This window comes from Lytechinus pictus, chromosome 12 (genome assembly GCF_037042905.1).
Source record: "Lytechinus pictus isolate F3 Inbred chromosome 12, Lp3.0, whole genome shotgun sequence".
NCBI classification, from domain to species: Eukaryota; Metazoa; Echinodermata; class Echinoidea; order Temnopleuroida; family Toxopneustidae; genus Lytechinus; species Lytechinus pictus.
In genome coordinates, this window is record NC_087256.1 from 25836767 (window position 1) to 25856123 (window position 19357).

The 19357-nt window shown below is 39.5% G+C and overlaps 1 protein-coding gene across 2 annotated transcripts; it reads right to left on the reverse strand.

Annotated features, from left to right (window-relative positions):
• Nucleotides 1-557: 557 nt before the first annotated feature.
• Nucleotides 558-19357, reverse strand: LOC129272330 (NFX1-type zinc finger-containing protein 1-like). Of its 2 annotated transcripts, none has more exons than XM_054909479.2 (7): nucleotides 19170-19357; nucleotides 11361-11877; nucleotides 10157-10585; nucleotides 9034-9283; nucleotides 4402-8367; nucleotides 3463-3562; nucleotides 558-2561 (listed from the first exon to the last, which is right to left on the reverse strand). In XM_054909479.2, exons 2-7 carry the CDS (start codon nucleotides 11830-11832, stop codon nucleotides 1605-1607), a joined length of 6174 nt encoding a protein of 2057 aa, XP_054765454.2. In that variant the 5' UTR covers nucleotides 11833-11877; nucleotides 19170-19357; the 3' UTR covers nucleotides 558-1604. The 2 variants fall into 2 exon arrangements, with proteins under 2 accessions (XP_054765454.2, XP_063963593.1); XM_064107523.1 differs by having other exon boundaries at nucleotides 10151-10585.

Consider the following 19357-nt stretch of genomic DNA (forward strand, 5'->3'; position numbering starts at 1 on the left):
AACACACCGGTGCAACAATGAGAGTGAATGATAGGCCTTACTATGAAATACTTGATTGACAAGATGCCTCATTCAACCAAGCATGCCCCAGTAGGGAATCAAACTGCTAACCTCGATTGAGGATGCCTGTGAACTAACCTCTAAACCTCAGCTGGATATAATCAGAGATAAGGCTAGGTGGCATGAAACATGAATTCCATAATTAACATTGAAGCAAAATACAACCATGGGTGCTCAACTGCTCTGTCACAAAAACTTGTCATAATAACAAATGCAGAATTTCCCCTAAGACACATTCAACATCAACCGATCACGTATAGCAATTTCAATAACTGAACTAACACTGTAAAGGTAAGTGTTATAACAACACCAACAAAGAACATTATTTGGTGTAGGAGAACATGCACCCACTCACTGTTAACAGTAAACCATAGAGTTTGAATTTCACACCAAATAGTGTAAATATAACAATAATTTCAACTCTACAAGTTTACGAAACAAGACTCTGATATAGACCATAAATGGCTATTTGTGAACAGCATGAATATTTTTTCTTTCAAATACTATGTACAATAATCATGACAATTAAGAACGTGATTTCAGGTATTCTTCAAACATAAAGTGAGATTGAAATGTAAGTTAAATGAACTTTTCTCTAAGATAACAAAAAAAAAAAAAAACTCTTTTATGTACACATATGGGTAAATATATATTTTACATATTTATTGCAATATATCTATTCATAAAATTCAACTGCACAATTTAAACCAGAGTTATTTCATCTTTTATGAAATATCTCTCCACTGAATCTTTTACTTTGATTCATGTTATACATAAAAAAAAATCAATTTGGAGAGTGTAGAACCGTTGCCAATGAATGAAAACTACTCCATTAGCAGCAGGTGTATTTCAGGGAAATCCCCAGCCTTAGGGCAAGGACGAACTTCAGAAATTTTCCACTTTGATAACATGTACATTTAGAGGAGTGAAAACATTGAAAAAAAAAAGAAATCAAAAACCTGTTAACGCTATACATGTACCTATACACAAAAAGTTTGGCTATACAGCATACCGAATAGTGCGCTAAGTATTTCATGTAGCCCATTGCAGTGTATCTCCATAACAATAATCATAGAGTTTTCCATGCCTGGTATAATGTATCGTAATCTTAATCGCAGCTGCATTACTACTAGACACTAAAGCAATCAAGGAGTTTGTTACTGCAGCTACTGTACTTATTTTGTTTCCTCAATGTATCGAAACAAATCCTGCCTTGTAATTTTGCTGGATATATGATCCCTTTTCCTTCTATAACCGGATAGTTTCCAACGTGGAATATAAAGCAAATAATGCACTGTTTTCAGTGGATGGGATAAACAATCACTCGATGCATCATTTTGGAATTATAGCGTATTATAATTGCCTCGGAATTGATTGCTAGTCCCATTATTTTCACCAATGGTAATCATTTGCTTGTGCTCTCCAAAAAAGACCAAATATTTTGTGAATCATACACATAGATTACAGAAAAATGAATATGTATCTACAAATTGAAAGCATGAGTATCAGGAATGATACGGTTCTAATTTGTTTACTTGAAGGCCTCACTGTTGCCCTCCCTTTGACCAAGCAGCATGCTGAGCTCGATCCATCTCTCCAGCAAGGTCATTGGTGTCGGTCAGGCGATGGCGCTGTCCACCGATGACGGAACCGCATTCAGGACAGCGTGCATGTTCCATGGCACCACCGCATTCACCAATGGCATAGACATGACCTTCTTTACACTTGAACCAATGGCCTTGGCTTAATCCAACTGCATGGACCACCTGCAATCGCTCCCTGTCACTGATGGCCAAGGCCGTATTCTGCGAATGACCAAGAACCATGTTGATACGTGTTAAAATTCCTTTGATCTCATTCTCCCGGTCGGGTGTGAGTGGTTTCTGGTTGGAAAGGAGGCTGTCGAACTCGATAAGAAGACCTTGGTGCGAGGGGTTCTTGTCCCACCATTTGAAGTTATAGACAAGGAGGCCTGCGGCATCACACTCCATGATCAGACGGACCACTTCCGTCAAGGTATCGTTCATTTGTTGCTCAGCAAAACGCCCAAGGTCTCCAGAGGACAGTCCCCCCTTCATCTTGCCAAGCCGTTCTGCCAACGGCTCACACCGGTATTTAATGATATCTTGATGTGACTTGTGCATCTTCGTTTCGGTCGATCCATCTAGGAGCTGTCGAAGACCATCCAGTTGAGACTGCATATTGATGACTTCCTGGATAAAGTTGCATCTGTTCAGTCGGGAAACCAAGGTCTGCAGATGGTGGCATTCATTGATGTTCTCCCGGAAATTTCTGATGACTTCTTCTGAAAGACCATTGACTTCAATTTTCTCTAGCAGGCCAATCTTCTTCTTTAGAAGACGTTTCTTCTCCTTGATCTCCGTGTTGCTACCCATCATTTTCTTCTTGACTGCCTCAATGTCTTCAAGGGTGCGTTTGATCACGTTTCCATAACGGAGGTTTTTACGGATGGGTGTGTTGCATCTCGGACATCCTTTGAGCTGAGAAACAAAAATGTATAATTGATATGGACCTCAAAGACAATCTTAATTCACTTGCAACAGACCTGCCAACCGCTGGGAATGAAAAACTGTATAAAAAAAACTGTACTTTTCCCCCCAAAAGTGTATTTCATAATAAAATGCTTGGCCCACTCGCTCATCGCGGCGCTCAAGCTGCATGCAAGCTAAAATGCGCACTGCTCTTGCAGATGAAAAAAAAAAACATTGAAACATGTGTATATCTTCACCCTGGTTTTAACAAAATGATTGAAAAAAAAACAAGTTACCTGAAATTACATTGATCTAATAACCATATTTGTATACGTTTTATGAAATAGAGACATATAGAGATGATTTTTCCTCAATAAATTACGATTTTGTAAAAGATAAATAAAATATATATATTTTTTTACAAAAAACATTTTTAAAAGAAAAAACGTACTGCCGTATTTTGGTTGCAAAAACGTACTAAATACGCCTAAAACGGTACTGGTTGGCAGGTCTGTTGCAACCTCACATTTTTACTAGGGCGAAATTTCTGGTTTGTCATTTCAGTTAACAAAGACTGTTGATATTTTCCTGAAGTGTCATAATAAATCAAAGAAAGCCACAGTCCCTAGACAATACCATTAAGTCTTGGTAAAATGGTTCCAAGGGAAACACTTTAACTAGTGTATAGCAAATCAAAGTTCTCTTCCCCCCCCATGCCCTTATCTGTGCATCATTGTAAGAAATAGACAAATATGGTAAGTTTCGAGAGGGAGACATAGGGAATCTTGTTATTTTGAATTTAGAGGTGGGGGGGGGGTAACTGAGTGTTAAAATATGCAATTACCTGAGCACCGTTAGAAATGTTAATATGCTAAAAAACCTAACCCAGTTTATTTATTAAAACACTTACTTTAACTGTCTCTGAGTCTGTTTCATCACCAGAGGACATCATCCACCTGTCTAATCCCTGTACCTCGATCACATGACCACAGTCTTCAAGCTCAACAAATCTACACAGACAAGAATTATGAAACGAGTGGGAGAAAAAATGTCAGAATCTTTCAAGCGATACCAATTATTAAAGCCGAAAAGACCATTCATAATTCAGAACAGATCATCCAAAGCAGGTGTGGTTCATTGCTTCTATTAAAAAACTCTCCCAGGTCTATCAGAGTTTTTGAGGTCCCAAGAAATTTGACATAATTAAACTTGATTACCTGTATTAATATTGAACTGTGATGAACATTTGCTCAACTGCGTTTTAGGTAAGCTTTCAGGCAATAATAGTTATTCTGAAGCGTACCAAGTCCAATAAATAGAATACTGAAGATGTTTTTTTTCATTTAGTGCAGTAAAAGTTCCAAACAAGAAATCCTCACATTAGGCATTAATCAGTCGTTTGATCCAGCTATCAATTCAGCCGAGTCTAAATAATCCAGCTTTTCATAAGTCATCAGCACAAATATTCAAAACGGCTGGAATGAGCTTCTATTATTCTATTAAGAGAAACTGCTGTGACCTCAAAATTTTGTTTTTAAAACTTCTTTTTAGTAAGGTACAGCTATTATTAAGACATGACAAGCATATCATTATATTCAAAGTTCATTAGGCCTACTGCAGGTCAGCAATTTTCAATATTCATTTTTAGTACATATTCATTTCTTGAGAGGCCATAAATATTGATGTAAGGCTGCTTTTCTATATGGATTATTTCTGTATTATAGCACAAAAATGTCAAAGATGGATGAGAGACAAATTGAGACCAATCAATAGAATAGCCTTGGTGGCCTTGTAAGCTTCTTATTTCTCAATTTCACAGTTACGGAAGGAGTCATTAATATTGCCCTACCTAGCATCTGGTTCGTCTTCATTTCCAAAGAACAGTTCTGTGACTTCATCATGGTGGCACACTCTGCACTTCTTAGGACAAGGTTCCCCACAGAGACCAATGCACTCATGACCACAGGGCAGTTCTTTCTTGCATGGTTGTTTACAGGGTTCTCGATCACACGGTTGACAGCAAGCACGTCGGCAAACCTGATGAGGACACTGCCATTCACAATGCTCCTGACATGGGATGCAGGGTTCCCCGCAGGGATCGGTGCAGCGGCTGTGCTTGCACTTATTCCGGCACTTCTCTGTGCAAGGTGGACAGGCAGTGGAGCATCTGCTCTTGCACTGATGCCCGCAGACCAAGATCCGGCCACATGGCTCCTCACAGCAGATGTGTAGGCGGCCTCTCATGCAGCTCCCGCATGTTCCACGACAGCGATGTCCACACTTGAGTTCTTCTAGACATGGAGAGGGACACGTTTCCTCTGTGTCTGAACATCGTACCTTCACTGTATGGTTGCATGGCCATTCTCTCTCCACCATTTCCAGACAGAGTGAAGCACATGGTTCCCCACAGGCATTTCGACAAGGATGTCCACATGGCAGCATCTTCTCACAAGGACTTCGACACTTGATTTTACTGATGGCTAGGGAACATTCCGTCACCTGTTTATGACCACACTGCAAGGTCCTCTCTGATGTTTTGTTGCATTTTTTGTCGCATTTCTCAAAGCACTTCTTGGTGCATTTATGTCCGGCAGGGCATATAGACTTTTGACATTGCTGCTCGCACCTATAATCACCTAAATTCTTATTGTTGTGCTTATGGCATGGTTGCTTACAGCTATGGCCACACAGTAGACGTGCCATACACTCACGACTGCATCCACCAGTATCGATCCGCTTCTGGATATCTGCTGCTTTCGTAGCAACATCATGTTGGTTCTCATGATAGCGGCAAGTCAAAGGTAGTTGCTTGCCCAACGCTTCCAGACGTTCAGCATCTTGAAGTACTTGATCACATTGCGTACGAAGTAAATCAAAATTGCCGACTGCGTAGAAACCTTTTTTTGCCACTGAAAGAGCCTTTATCAACCGATCCTTTGTTTTGAGACGTCCAGGTTCATCCATCTGGAAAGTGGCCAACAATATGATATCATTATCTCCGAGGAAATCATCTACCAGTTCAGAACTGACCTTAGACAATTCCTTAATCTTCCTGAAACGATCACGTAGCCCAACAGAAGTGGAAAGGATGCTAATCTCACTTTCCAGATGTCCTTGCTTAAGTAGGTACACACAGAGCTTTGATAGAAACTCAAACTCATGCGTACTTGCATTGAAACGTGGCAAACCATGATTCATGAGGTAAACCCGACGGGGAATTCCTTGCACTTCATCAAGTCTTGTCACCTGGGGATGGTCTTCAAGCTCTTTGTTGTCCAGTTTGATGAACCTGGAGATAGCGGGTGCCATGCGATGTTGCCTTGTTAATCTTGAAGTGGCATACTTTCCCTCAATGAACCGACAGAAGGAGGACAACATCACACCACCTGTTCTTGCAAGAGCTGCAATGGCAGCATTCTGCTCCAAGATGGATTTGTTTTCCCCAATCATGATCAACTGTCGGCAGTTTTGTGACAATGATGCTATAACAACAGCCTCCATAACATCTGCAGCTTGGAGAATCATTATGATCCTGGGCTGGACATACCTCAGAATACGATGGTGCGTAATTGCACAAGAAGATGTTACTCCAAGTATGGAAGCATTCTGGTATATCACAAAATCTGATTTCTCAGATTTTACCCGGTGCTGTTGAACTACGTTTTCTATCTCCTTAGATATCAGACGTAGGCGTCGATCAGCTGTATTCCAGAACTCCCGCAACCAAAATCGGTAGAGTCGCCATCGGTGATCATTCTGCAAAGCCCATGGGTCTTGAACAGCTTCCTCCTGCTGCTTCTTCATGCGCTCAGTGAGACGAATACGTAATCGTAGGTCCTTTTCGGAAAGCTCATGTTCAGCAGGTTCTGAGGCCTTCTTGCTTGGGTCGTAATCTATATGGAATGGATCTTCCACCCATTCATCTCCTATGTCAAAAGAACCCAGCCCAACACTGGCAGGATTTGGAGCCTTCTGGCTAGAGTCGGGCATGAGCCATACTCCCATACCACCTTTCTGCGAGATACTGTCAGCATGTGATGCACTCATGACTTGTTTCAAAGACCCAACGTTAATGATGCTCTTCCGCGAAGAGATAATGTTGGCTTGAATGTTTGAAATTCTCTTCTGGAATCCCTCTAGCTCTGCTCCACCAGGACCACTACTTCTAATTGTTGATGCTCTCTTCTTTGCTTCATTCTGCTGGTCTAAGCTGACAGTACCCTTGCTTTCTACTCCTTTCAAGAAGTGATCAAGAGTGACTTTATCTGGAGCAAGTACAAGTATAGGCCCACTATCAACGTCGGTACGGCCAAGAGTTCTGTCGGCTAAATTGACACCCCATTTGTGACGATTTTGGAGGAGAACTCTGATAATTGCTTGACCTACATTTGTTTTGCCAGTGGCTGGTCCACCTGTGATAACTGAAAGTTCCTGTGTGAGGGCGGATTTCACAGCATCATACTGATTACCATCCAGAAGCACAGAATCATTGCTGGGCCAGTGGTCAAAATCTGTGAGAGGTACATTCATTGCCTGTGCTTTCGCTGATCTGTTTAGGGCATCATCTGACACCAGAGAATCAAGATCATAAGAACAAATTTGGTCTCCTTCACAAAAGATGGCCTGCTTAGCAGAGTGACTCATGTCAATAAAATGTTGCTGCATAGGCATGGTGACATCAGTAATGTGTCGCAGTGTTGACAGGACATCTAGGACACCTTCTATAGTTTGCTTACAGTCAATCATGAGGAAATTGTAGCTGGTCAGAAGCAGAGCAACATCTTCTGCCCTTGGCATGTAAAGATCTACAAATCCTTCCTGAAGTACACTTGACTGCCGCTCATGAACAATGCCATAGATGAGAGTGTTGAAATGATCAACAGACATGCATACAACAGATCCTTCAGCTAAGTGAATATTTGAGTCCCAGTGATCACGTTGGAAATATTTTGCCTCAAACTGCATTAGGTAGACCAGACCAAGGTCAGCCTTTGAGCTGATGCCTTTCACGTTCACGTACTGATAGACTGGTATTTCATGCAAGTGTTCGTCTGTCAGCTTCTTCTTTCCTTCACGAATACGGTAATACTTCGACACATTTTCACGGATTGGCTGTGCAATTAGTTCCCTCAACAGCTGGAACTGTGTTGCAATGATTGCTTCTGTGTTCTTGTATTTGCCAGTCTCAGCCGGGGCAGACAGATCAGGAGGTGATCCCTCTTTTATTTCTCCCGAGGAAGGAAACTCTGTCAGTAGTGCATCCTTAGACCTTTCCTTCTTTACTGCATTCTTGGAGACACCATTTGCAGGAGATTCAGACAGGTCCTTCTGTTTCTTGAAACATTCCTTCAAGGCTTCTTTAGCCGACTCAATGACTGGTATGTTCCTTGACTCCATATCTCTGTGCACATCTCCGATGAGGACAAGAGGTGGAAGGATCTCAGAAGCCTGCTTTCTTGTCATACAGTGCACAATCTGTTTCAGAATTGTTGTCAAATCTACAGTCTGCTGGAGAAGTTTCTCTGTAGTCTCACCCTCGATATTGATCCTGATGCGCATGATGTATTGAGGAATATGCAACTTAAGAAACTTTGACTGACTGATGATTGCTTTTGCAATCTCCTGGACACCATCCCCTTGCTCTTGGAATACCTTTGTAAGCAAAGATATCAAACAATTCAACATCTCATTTGATATTTCGCGTTCATGGAGGAGTTTTTGTAGACTTCCCTTATTTTCCAAGAGCTTTGCCATACTGTCCGATGGCTTCTTGATCATCCATTCTTTAATAAGCATCAGCTGCAAGTCAGGGTATCTACATCAGGAAAAATGTGAAGAGAAAAAGCAAAAATGAGAAATATAAACCTCTTGAATACTTTATTTGCTGTAATCGATAATTAATCATTTAACTAAAAAGACAATGGAAGTAAAAAATATTTTTGCATCATGAACTGACCTTATATAATCTGAGAGGTGCTGATGATGCCTTGATATATTTCATGAACAAATAAACAAATCCAGAAAACTAAAGAACTCTCTTTCAGCCTTTATAAAACTGTTTTCTTATTCAATTTAGTAGAAGACATAGATTCTGGTTTTTAATGAACAGTGAACAATTGTTTAATTAATTCATTGAAGACCTTCACATCAATTCAAATTTTTTCTTAAGGCTTGATTAGTCTTTCCAATGTCTGTCAAGTTTTAGACAAACAAGTTTAATGCCAGAACACAAATAACAGAGTGTATTGTCTTGTGCTGATTTTCAAATCATATCTATTCAATTGTGCATCAAATTTTTATATCAGAAATCTACCTGACTGGCCAAGGAGATTGTTATTTTAAGTTCTATTTTTTCTAAAGGCTTGATTAGTCTTTCCAACGTCTGTCAAGTTTTAGACAAATAAGTTCAACTCTACTTAAAAACAGGAATAAAAACCAAACTAGCAAAATAGCAGATGAAACGTAATAATCTGGCTCATACTTTGCTAATGAATTTGCTTCATCTGGAGTGATCTTCAGATCATCAAGCATTTCTGTTGCTTCATCCTCATCAAAGAAGTCATCACCCATGATCGATCCGCAGTCATCGTCATCACTCCCTACCAGGCTCTCACATTCATCGACGACAGATCCCTGATCGGAGGTGTCACGTCGACGCCTTGGTCCTCCTCGCTGTCTTCCACGAGAGCGTTGGCCACGGCCACGGTCTTTCCTGTAATCCTTCCTCTGACCTATTCACATAAAACAAATGATGAATTTCATGACGTTAAGATTGTGAGATCATCTTTAAGAGCATTGGGTATTGAACATAGACATTTACAGGAAACGACTGCTTTATTAATTTTTTTCACTCACTTTCCCGAAGCAAAGCTGTAACTTCAACTTCCATTATTGAGTCTGGAGAGCATTCCATAGTTATTCAAGAAAATTGTTTTGCCTGCAAAAAAACACCCGCATGCTGCACCCAGCACACTCGGCACCAAGGAGACTACTGCAGGGTCATCACAACTCATCACAACACCTGGGGAGCATTTCATGAAAGGACTTGTCGGACGTTTTATCCGACAAGTCGTGTTTTATCCGTGTTACCATAGTAACAGTGTCTCTCAGCCAATCGGAATCAAGGAAAGTTATCAGATCAGACAACTTGTCGGAGAAAAAATGTTTATGAAACGCTCCCCTGGAGCAACATACAGCTCAACCCCTCCAGGACAGAGTCTGCATACTTTTTCAAGGTTCAAGAAATTTACAAGTTGCAAGTCCCACTTTTATAAATCAATTCTACTTCTAATGCTTTTTCTTCAGTATACATTTTTTTTTGTATTATATCTAATCATTTACTTTTTAATAAGTTACTTTTTTACAAATCGTATCAAAATGGCCTTTCCCCTCAAAGCATTCTCTGCTTTGGTTAAACTCCATGCCTTTTCACTGTTCATGTATTGTAATACAAATGTAAAATGAATTCAAAAATGCAATGTCAGAATATGACCAGATTGCACAATGATACATTGTTCAAATATTATTAAGCTTTTCTTAAAAAGTGGACAATTAGGTTCCTTCCATCCTGTCAATAACATGGTAGTCAATGCACCTACATTTACCTTGCTGTTGATACTGCTGATGTTGCTGTTGGTGTTGTTGCTGCTGTTGTTGCTGCTGCACCGGGGGCACCACACCCATCGGAACTTGCTTTCTTTGTTGGGCATTTGCATTCTGCATCCGTGGAGGCGGTTGCTGGGGGTTCATGAAGTGGCCTTGTTGGGGAACCCCAGGTGGTCTTCCACCCTGGAAGCCTTGCGGTGGAGGTGCCATTTGATATCTCATTTGGGGTGGAGGCACTGGTCCTAGGGGTACAAAGCCACCGGGTGGTCCGCGCGGACCATACTGATTTAGGGGTGGATTTCCAAAAGGAGACCTTGGAGGAGGCGGAGGGAACGGGTAGCTCATGGGCGGTCCACCCCGTTGTGTTTGTCCAGGGATGCAGCCTGCAGAAGGATTCATCAGGGCTGGAATGTATTCTGTGTCTTGTCCTTGAAGCAACAAATGTGAAAAGGAGGGAATGAGAGCCTCCTGATTAGTTTTGAATGATTATCATGAATGAGAAATGTCTGAACTAGACTATTATCACCAATCATGTATCAAACTTTACATCACTTTGGTTTCCAAACTTTTCTTGATTTAAATACCAGAGACAATGCCATTCCTATATATGCTACCCAATGATTAGGCTTTTATCTGCATGAAAGATAAATGCCCTAAAGTGGAATAGTTCTTATCAGACTTATTCATATTTAAGTTGGAAAATAGAGATAAGAAACATATGCCACCACTTTTGATCCACTGGACTGATATGATACATAACTAATTTACTCAAATGAAAAAATGATCTAGGCATATTCCATCAGACTGTCAAGTTCCCTGAAAATACGCTTGGATAATTTGGTGGAGAAAGGAAAACTATAGTGAGTTGATTATGTGACTTGACAAGGGAAATTATTTTGAGTCTTAGCGATTTATTTCTCAATCACAATTGGATTGAAAAACATGCATATAATTATATACATACCAGTACCCATATATACAAATACATCAGAAGACCTCCTTTCCCCATATTCTTGAAGACTTTTTAAATCAAAACACTGCAGTTAGTTTCTTTTTAAAACAACTGTGTAGCTAGGAAGGGTAAATGTAAATGTCAAACATAAATAGAATATAAAATGTGAACTGCTTGGATGATAATGTTTGTATACAGCCCTCTACTGATTACCACATCTGCTACTTCGACAGTTAATAGCAATGACTTACTTGAATCAGATGCTATAGAATCACCACCGGCACTGTAATCCGTAGGTTTGCCCTGTGGTCCTTGATGTCCACCTCTCTCTTTTCCTCGACCTCGGTGACCTCCTCGCCCTCGATTATTACCTCCTTTATCCCCACTGTCACCTTCGTGTCCCTGTTGTCCTTGATTCCCTCGGTGACCTCCTCTTTCGCCTCGACCTCTATCGCCTCCTCTACCGCCTCGACCTCTATAGCCTCGACCGCTATCGCCTCCTCTATCGCCTCGACCTCTATCCCCTCTTCCTCTATTGCCACGTCCTCTTCGCTGTCCGCTGCTATCACTCCCATCACCACCTTCGCTTCCATCCTGCTGATTATCTGGTCCTCTCCCGCCACGCCCTCCACCACGGCCCCCTTTTCCCCTGTATCCGCCCCGACCTCGTCCTCTGTTACCCCTCCCTCCACTTTGGTAGGCAGCCTCGTCAGGCGATGACATGGCAGTGTCCGAACAAAAGAATTCAGTAACAACTCCTTAGATAATCTGAAACAAGGTAATGAGGTAGATTTTAATCAATGACAAGGACTTTTGAAAATGATTTCAGTTACTTTGCTAGTGGTTTTAAACATGGTATATATGCTCTCTCCAGAAACCATTAGTATCATGTGTATACTCATGAAGATGAGAGCGGGAAGAGCTTCAGAGAGATGTGGTGCATATAGGTGTGGCACTGGTGGATCCAGGTGGGGGCACATCTGGCCCATGTCCCCCTTTTGAGGGACACCCAAAAAATTTTTAGGGGCATATGTCGTGCATGTATATGCGAGTGAGGCCCTATTTTTTTGCTTGTCAAATATTTCCTGGAACAAAATGCTTCCCCCTCCCCTTTGGAAAATCCTTGATCTGCCCCTGAAGTGGGGTAGCGAAAATAATGAACATCATTTGATAATTCGGTCAGGAAAGCAGATTGGCAGAAAATAAGGGTGTCAAAAACACTAAAATAATGAAAAAAGGGTATCTATTTCGCTAGGAAAGCTACATGTTTAGGGTCAAATTTGCGAGTGTATAAAAAAGACTAACATGTTTGCAGGATGTACTTTTTGCCCCAGCAGTCTACACTACGTGTTTAGAGTCCGATTTGCGCGAGGTGTGGCCGTACTCAACCAATGATGTACATGTAGGTAAAGGTAAAACCAACATCCGTGACATATAGCAATTAAAATATCAGTGTACTTGTTTCGGAGTTCAATTCAGGGAATATTTGCCAAGGGTATAGTTTTGTTTCCAATACTTGTAAAGAGTAGGGTTTCACAGGCCAATACGTGTTAAGGGGTGCATTTTCAGAATATGGGAAATACTTGTTTAGGATGCTTTTTCGAGACCCCATGGTCGTGCATGGTATCCACACGTCAATGGAAGTGCCCCCCCCCCCTAATAAAAAGACAATACAAAGCTTTGGTACCTCACAGGTACCCAACACTGGACAGCCAGTATAATAGATGAGACCGACAATTTCTATTCTCCAGAACAGTAAGATTTCTTAGTAATTTGTTTATTTCAAAACTTTCTTTTAAATTTCACTCTTTGCTTTTCTGAATCAAGTTCTGAGTCCATAAAACGTATTGCATTTGCCAGAAAGAACTGTTTTTATTCTCCAAAAGAAAAATATATAGATGAGAAGTTTTGCTGAGTGAGCTTTCTTTGGATGCATTTTTTTACAATTGACATAAAAAATGAAGAGCGCCACCTTGAGACCAAATGACATCAATACCTGCTCATGAATATTCATATCTATCGCCTCCCTAAACTGTTTGGTATTGTAATTTTGTATTTTATCCTTGTGTATTTACAGTGACAAGGCCCCTTTGGAGAATATAATATGCCTACTGATGTGGCTCCTCCGTACACATAAGGCTTTAAGATAATGATACATTAATAATGATAATAATAATAATAATCATCATAATTATATCAATATAATAATTATAATATATATATTATAATATAATAATAACAATAATAATAATAATGATAATATTTAATAATCATTAAAGTGGATCATCCCTACTGTCTCATTTATTATGCAAATTATAGAAGCAGCTTTGAATCTGTGACATTGACATTCAAAGTTTTTCTCTTTTTTATTCCCCCTTTGAATAAAGGGGACATTTAATGCCACCCTCACTTAGAAATTGCTTACAGCTTTCATACATGTATCAAGCATCATTGAATATGAAAACATATACGATTAAGGCAAAAACAAATATAAGAAATAACCTTTCAAAATGAGAGAAAGATTGTTTTATTTGATAAAAATCACTGGATTCACTGACCTCAAACTACCTTTGACCTTGAAACACATTAATTATTCAATGGCGCAGATAATCTAATAGATTGAAGAGCGCCAACTTAACTCCAACACCAACCAACCGATCCAATAACCATCTCATATAGGTATATTATAAAGTTTTACTTAATATGATTAAATACTTTTAAAATAATGAAAAAATGTAAAGTTTATTCAATTAATTGATCTGATTGACCTTTGACCTTACCCCAGTAACCTAACAATATACACCTGCATGATAACCATGCATTACATATCAAATTATATAAGGACCTATATGATTTCAAAATTATCTTGAAAATTCAAATCTGAAGGCAAGCAGTTGGCTGATTTTTCTAAGTTCATATCAGTTTTATTAACCCTAAAAAGGCCTTTGACCTCTGCCTATATAGTGTCCCGAAATTACACTTACTGTATCACTTTGCTGATCATTACATGTCGGTTTTATGGAATAGGGACTAAGATTTCCAAAATGAACTTGAACCCCCCCCCCCACACACAAAATCTTAACCTGGCTTGGTTAAGTTTTTAATATTAAAGTTTATTGACCATGTTGACCTTTGACCTTGATCATATGATGTAAAACTTATGGCAAAATGACAGGTGATACATGACTGTGGTTGTATATGTCTTCATTCTTGCACATTAGTTATGACATTTCAAAATCTTAAACTTGGTTATCTTTTTTGTTACAAATACAAGTTCATTGACCCTGTTGAACTTTGACCATGATCATGTCACCAGAAACTTGATTTACCCTTATGTCCAGGTTTCATGAAATAAAAGTTTATATAATGATATGACATTCCATAACTAGCTAGGTTAAGATAGGTCTAATTCAATTGACAATTACAGTAGTGTGGAAAAATGTCTTGCTTCTCCTAATGAGACAATAACAATAATGAAAATAGTTATAATGATAATTTAACACCCATGATCGATGATAATGATAGTGACCACAATAACAATGCTAATATAGTAGAAGCAATAGTAGTAGTAATACTAGTAGTAGTAGTAGAAGTAGTAGTAGTAGTAGTAGTAGTAGTAGTAGTAGTAGTAGTAGTAGTAGTAGTAGTAGTAGTAGTAGTAGTAGTAGTAGTAGTAGTAGTAGTAGTAGTAGTAGTAGTAATAATAAATAATAATAATGTAATAATCAGGGGTGGATCCAGGATTTTCCCACTTTGAGGGGGGGGGGTGCACACTTAACGGCATTTTTACATTACAAATGTCAATTTTGCTTCTCAAAGAGGGGGCAGGGGGCATGGGCCGGCTGTAACCCCCCCCCCCCTGATCCGCCAGTGATAATGATAATATACAGACACAACAGGCGTGAAATCAGCTCTTGCTTAAATCAATTCATCAGAAACGTTCAGAAAGGAAGATAATATGATCAGAGTACTGTTAACTGGGTCTCCTGTGTCATTCATGGATTTTTTTTCAATACTCAGAATCAAAATAGTCTCAACTCGATCTTCATTACTATATGCACACACATACATGTACACAACCATACCACTGGGGGATCCCTTGTCCCCCCCCCCCCTTTGAGAGGCACAATAAAAATATGTAGGCCTTATGTAAAAATGCCATTTAGACACAAGTGTAACCCCTCCCCTTTTGAAAGTGGAAATTTTTTTTTTGCTAGTCAAATTTTTTCGTGGACGAAATTTAATGTCCTTAATTTTAGAAAATCCTGGATCTAACCCTGAACCATACAACATTAGGCCTAGACCTCCTTCATTTCTTGTTTATTTACATGCAGGTAGGCCTATATACACACTCTAAAAAAAAGTTTACCCAATATTGGGTAAAATGGGAACATGCATATGTTTGTTGGGTAAAAAGATACCAAAGATTTTGTCAATTTTATGCAATGTTGCCTTGAAATTTACCCTTAGAACATGCATTTTGCCCAATATGGAGGGAAAATTACCCAGCAAACATGCATGTTCCCTTAATTTCTACCCAATATAGATTTTTACTCAGTGCATGTTTGTAGAGTGCAAGTACATAGATCTTTATTGACTTTTAATACCTCTATCAAGTTTGAAAGGTCGGCAGAATATGGAGGTCGGTCTGCTGGAAAACAGTATCCTCTTAATAGTCGCTCACAAAAGGGGGGGGGGAACAGGCCGGCTGTGCCCCCCCCCCCCCCCGGCCCCTGTCCATGGAGGATAATTGTAGGGTGTTGTTACTGGGGGTTAGTCAGACCGCAGGTCCCTATGCTAATGAGCAAAAAGGCCAGATTCATCCAAATCATCTCGTGGCTGAATCCTCCTCCTTGCAAAATCTCGTGATTCGTGAGATTTTCTTTCTCTAAGAATTTACCTGTTTTAACCTCAAGTTAAATGGAATATTATTGCACCATCAGGTAGAGTAAAAGTTACTCTTTCATATTGGTCATTTATTTTGTATACAATATTTTGTTAAATAAGTAAATTTCTGGCCTCAAAATGTGCCTCAAAACTGAATTTTCTTCCTCTGTTTTCTTTTGTAAATTGTGCAAAACTTTTTATTTTGAGCCTCAATGATATCTATATCACCATAAAGCTGAACTACTGTACTTTCTCACAATGCCACTCTTGATATGCGGCACCTTTTAATCGGGTCAAGATCACACTTTCCCCACCAAGGTACAAGACGAGATTTCTGAAATTTTGTACTTGCAAGAAATCCAGAGTTCTGATTGGCTGGATAAGATTCACAGAACAACAGGCGCGGGGTATTTGAGGAGATTACCACATGGGAAGTGTGATCTTCCCACGAACCCAGGCACTGGGACCGTTGGAATTTGCCATTGTGTGGTCTCTTTGACCAATCAGAGTGCAGTATTCTTGTTTTCAAACTGTGTTATGTACTTGGCAAATGAAAAGTGTGATCTTGACCCGATTAAACCAATTCTTATTTTGAAACCTATATCATTTCAAAGCATACATATTCAGCTTTATCATGATATAAAAATCATTTGGGCTCAAACAAAAATAAAGTGTGAAAATAGCAGCTTTTGTCAGGTGAAAATATTTATTTTGTAGCATATTTTAGATCAAAATTTTAACCTATATTACAAAATCTTTGAATAATTCAAACACATGACCTGAAAGAATGATTCTTCTTCTTTACAATGGTACCAAATTCATGAAATTTGATGCACAATTAGAGCAGTAATGACCGAATGAAAAGAGGTGTTTTGGTCCGCATCAAGCTCATTAAATATGCAAAACATCTCAAGTCATGAATATCACTTGGATGAAAGAAGCCACTTTCTTGGGACCTGCAGTCTGACTGGGGTGCTGAGCATTGTCATATCACCCCAAGTATAATAGATAATCCTCCGAAGCCAGGTCCATGGCATGCTCGCGGTCCCCTGGATCCGCCACTACGTGATCTAGCCTATTATGATCATTCATGGATGGAGCAGTCTGCATGCCCCATGATTTTTCTTGTTACAGCTAGGCCTGGGAAAAGTGGGGTGTGGAATTAGGGTCAAGAAATTATTATAGGGTAGATTGGTGTTTAACAAAATGACATCACTTTCAAGTTTCATTTGAGGCTGGGAGTGACCCGGGGGGGGGGGGGGGGGGCACTTCTGTTCACGAGTGGATACCATGCGCGACCATGGGGTCTCGAAAAGTACCTTAAACACGTATTTTCCATATACTGAAAATGCACCCCTTAACAAGTATTGGCGTGTAAAACCCTTAACAAGTATTGGAAACAAAACGATTCTATTGGCAAGTATTCCCTGAATTGAACCCCTAAACAAGTGCAGCGATATTTATAGACGTCGATCAGTTTTACCTTTACCTACATCATCGGGTTTAGTTCATCCCCAGTGCACCCCCCACACCTCGCGCAAATCGTACTCTAAACATGAAGTGTTGACTCTTGGGGCAAAAAGTACATCCTTTATAAAACATTTTAGTCTTAATTTTTTACACCCTCGCAAATTTGACCCTAAAGACGTAGCTTTCCTAGCGAAAATAGATACCCTTTTTTCATTATCTTAGTGTTTTTTACACCCTTATTACGTTACGTACGTATAATGTTCCCATCTTGAAAAAGACATCCTTTTTACGTGTTTTTTTGGTCGCGCATGGTATCCACTCACCAACGTAAGTGGCCCCCCCGTGGGAAATAAAAAAAGGTAACAATATTTGCCGATGTTTTGCCAATATTTTCATTCATAGAGACCTTTAATACCTTCAAGAAAACTATAGGTCTAGGCCTACTGAGTCATTTTAAGTCGCTCTTTCTGTTTGTGATATCAGTTTTTCAAAATATTAATTAGGTATTGAGGTATTCGTCATCGCGCAAAATTAGGTAACGCGCGAATTAGTTCACACTACCATGGATCTAACTTTTGACTTTTAAAGGACAAGTCCACCCCAACAAAAAGTTGATTTGAATAAAAAGAGAAAAATCCAACAAGCATAACACTGAAAATTTCACCAAAATCGGATGTAAAATAAGAAAGTTATGACATTTTAAAGTTTCGCTTAATTTCACAAAACAGTTATATGCACATCCTTGCTGGTATGCAAATGAGGAGACTATGACGTCATCCACTCACTATTTCTTTTGTATTTATTATGTCAAATATGAAATATTCTAATTTTCTCCTCATTGGCAAGTGATACAACAATTAATTCCTCCCTGAACATATGTGGCATTAGCATTGTTTAATACTAGTATATGTTTCAGTCAAGTTGCTCCTTCTTGTCAAATCTATAAAAAATGAAATATTGTATAATTCAAACAATAAAAAACAAAATAGTGAGTGATATGGACATCATCGACTGACCTAGACAGCTGGCAGCCGTCTGTTTCGAGGATTTTTTAAACATTTTTTAAATTTTTTATTCTCCTCGTACACAGACGGCTCGCTAGCGTGCAGCCACCATTAGGGGACTTGCAATGCGAAATCCCCCCGTCGGGGCTCTTCAATTTTTGTCTTTAATGAATAAAAATTTTGAAAATTAACGCGACCAAAATGCAAATTAATATTCCCTCTTGGCATTAATTGCCCAAAAACGGAGAAAATCAAGTTAAAAGGAACAAAAACAGTGACTTACCTCGGCTGTCGCGCAAATTCACTTCCCCGTTTTATCCGACCTTAAGTACATAAACATATGGCCATTGAGTCCCCTGTACAGATCGCGCTAGAACTTCGGTCTCTGTATTTGGTGAGTGAAGCCAACGGAGTTCAGCTGAACAACCAACATAACAGAGACTGAAGCTTTTGGTCTACGACTGACCCACCTAATTGTGCATATCACTGTTTTGTGAAAAATAAGCGAAAATTTAAAATATGTCATAACTTTTTTATTTTACATCCGATTTTGATGAAATTTTCAGCACTGTGCTACCGGTAGTTTGATTTTTCTCTAGGCCTATCTAGTATCTATTCAAGTCAGCATTTTCCTGGGGTGGACTTGACCTTTAAACTTTAGTTTAGTCTTTAGATTAACTTACGGTACCTGGTACTCACATTTCGTCCGGAGTCCAGAGAAATTAATCTTGCATTCATAAAACTCTAGGCCTATTCCAACATGAATTTCTGAGCAGGGCCATTTCTGATGAAGAACGCCTGTAACTGCAGGAACAAATGCATTTTCTAGTAGAGGCTCCTTACTGATGATCGATGATCCATATGCTGCGCCTGATGCTGCGTTCCGT

What these genes read in the sequence shown, in the direction of transcription:
- LOC129272330 (XM_064107523.1), bottom strand. Translation starts at nt 11,832, where the DNA reads ATGTCATCGCCTGACGAGGCTGCCTACCAAAGTGGAGGGAGGGGTAAC. An exon ending in TTCTATAGCATCTGATTCAA is followed by an intron (nt 10,586 to 11,360) that starts GTAAGTCATTGC and finishes TGTTGCTTCAAG; the next exon opens with GACAAGACACAGAATACATT. An exon ending in CAGACTCAGAGACAGTTAAA is followed by an intron (nt 2,562 to 3,462) that starts GTAAGTGTTTTA and finishes TTTGTTTCTCAG; the next exon opens with CTCAAAGGATGTCCGAGATG.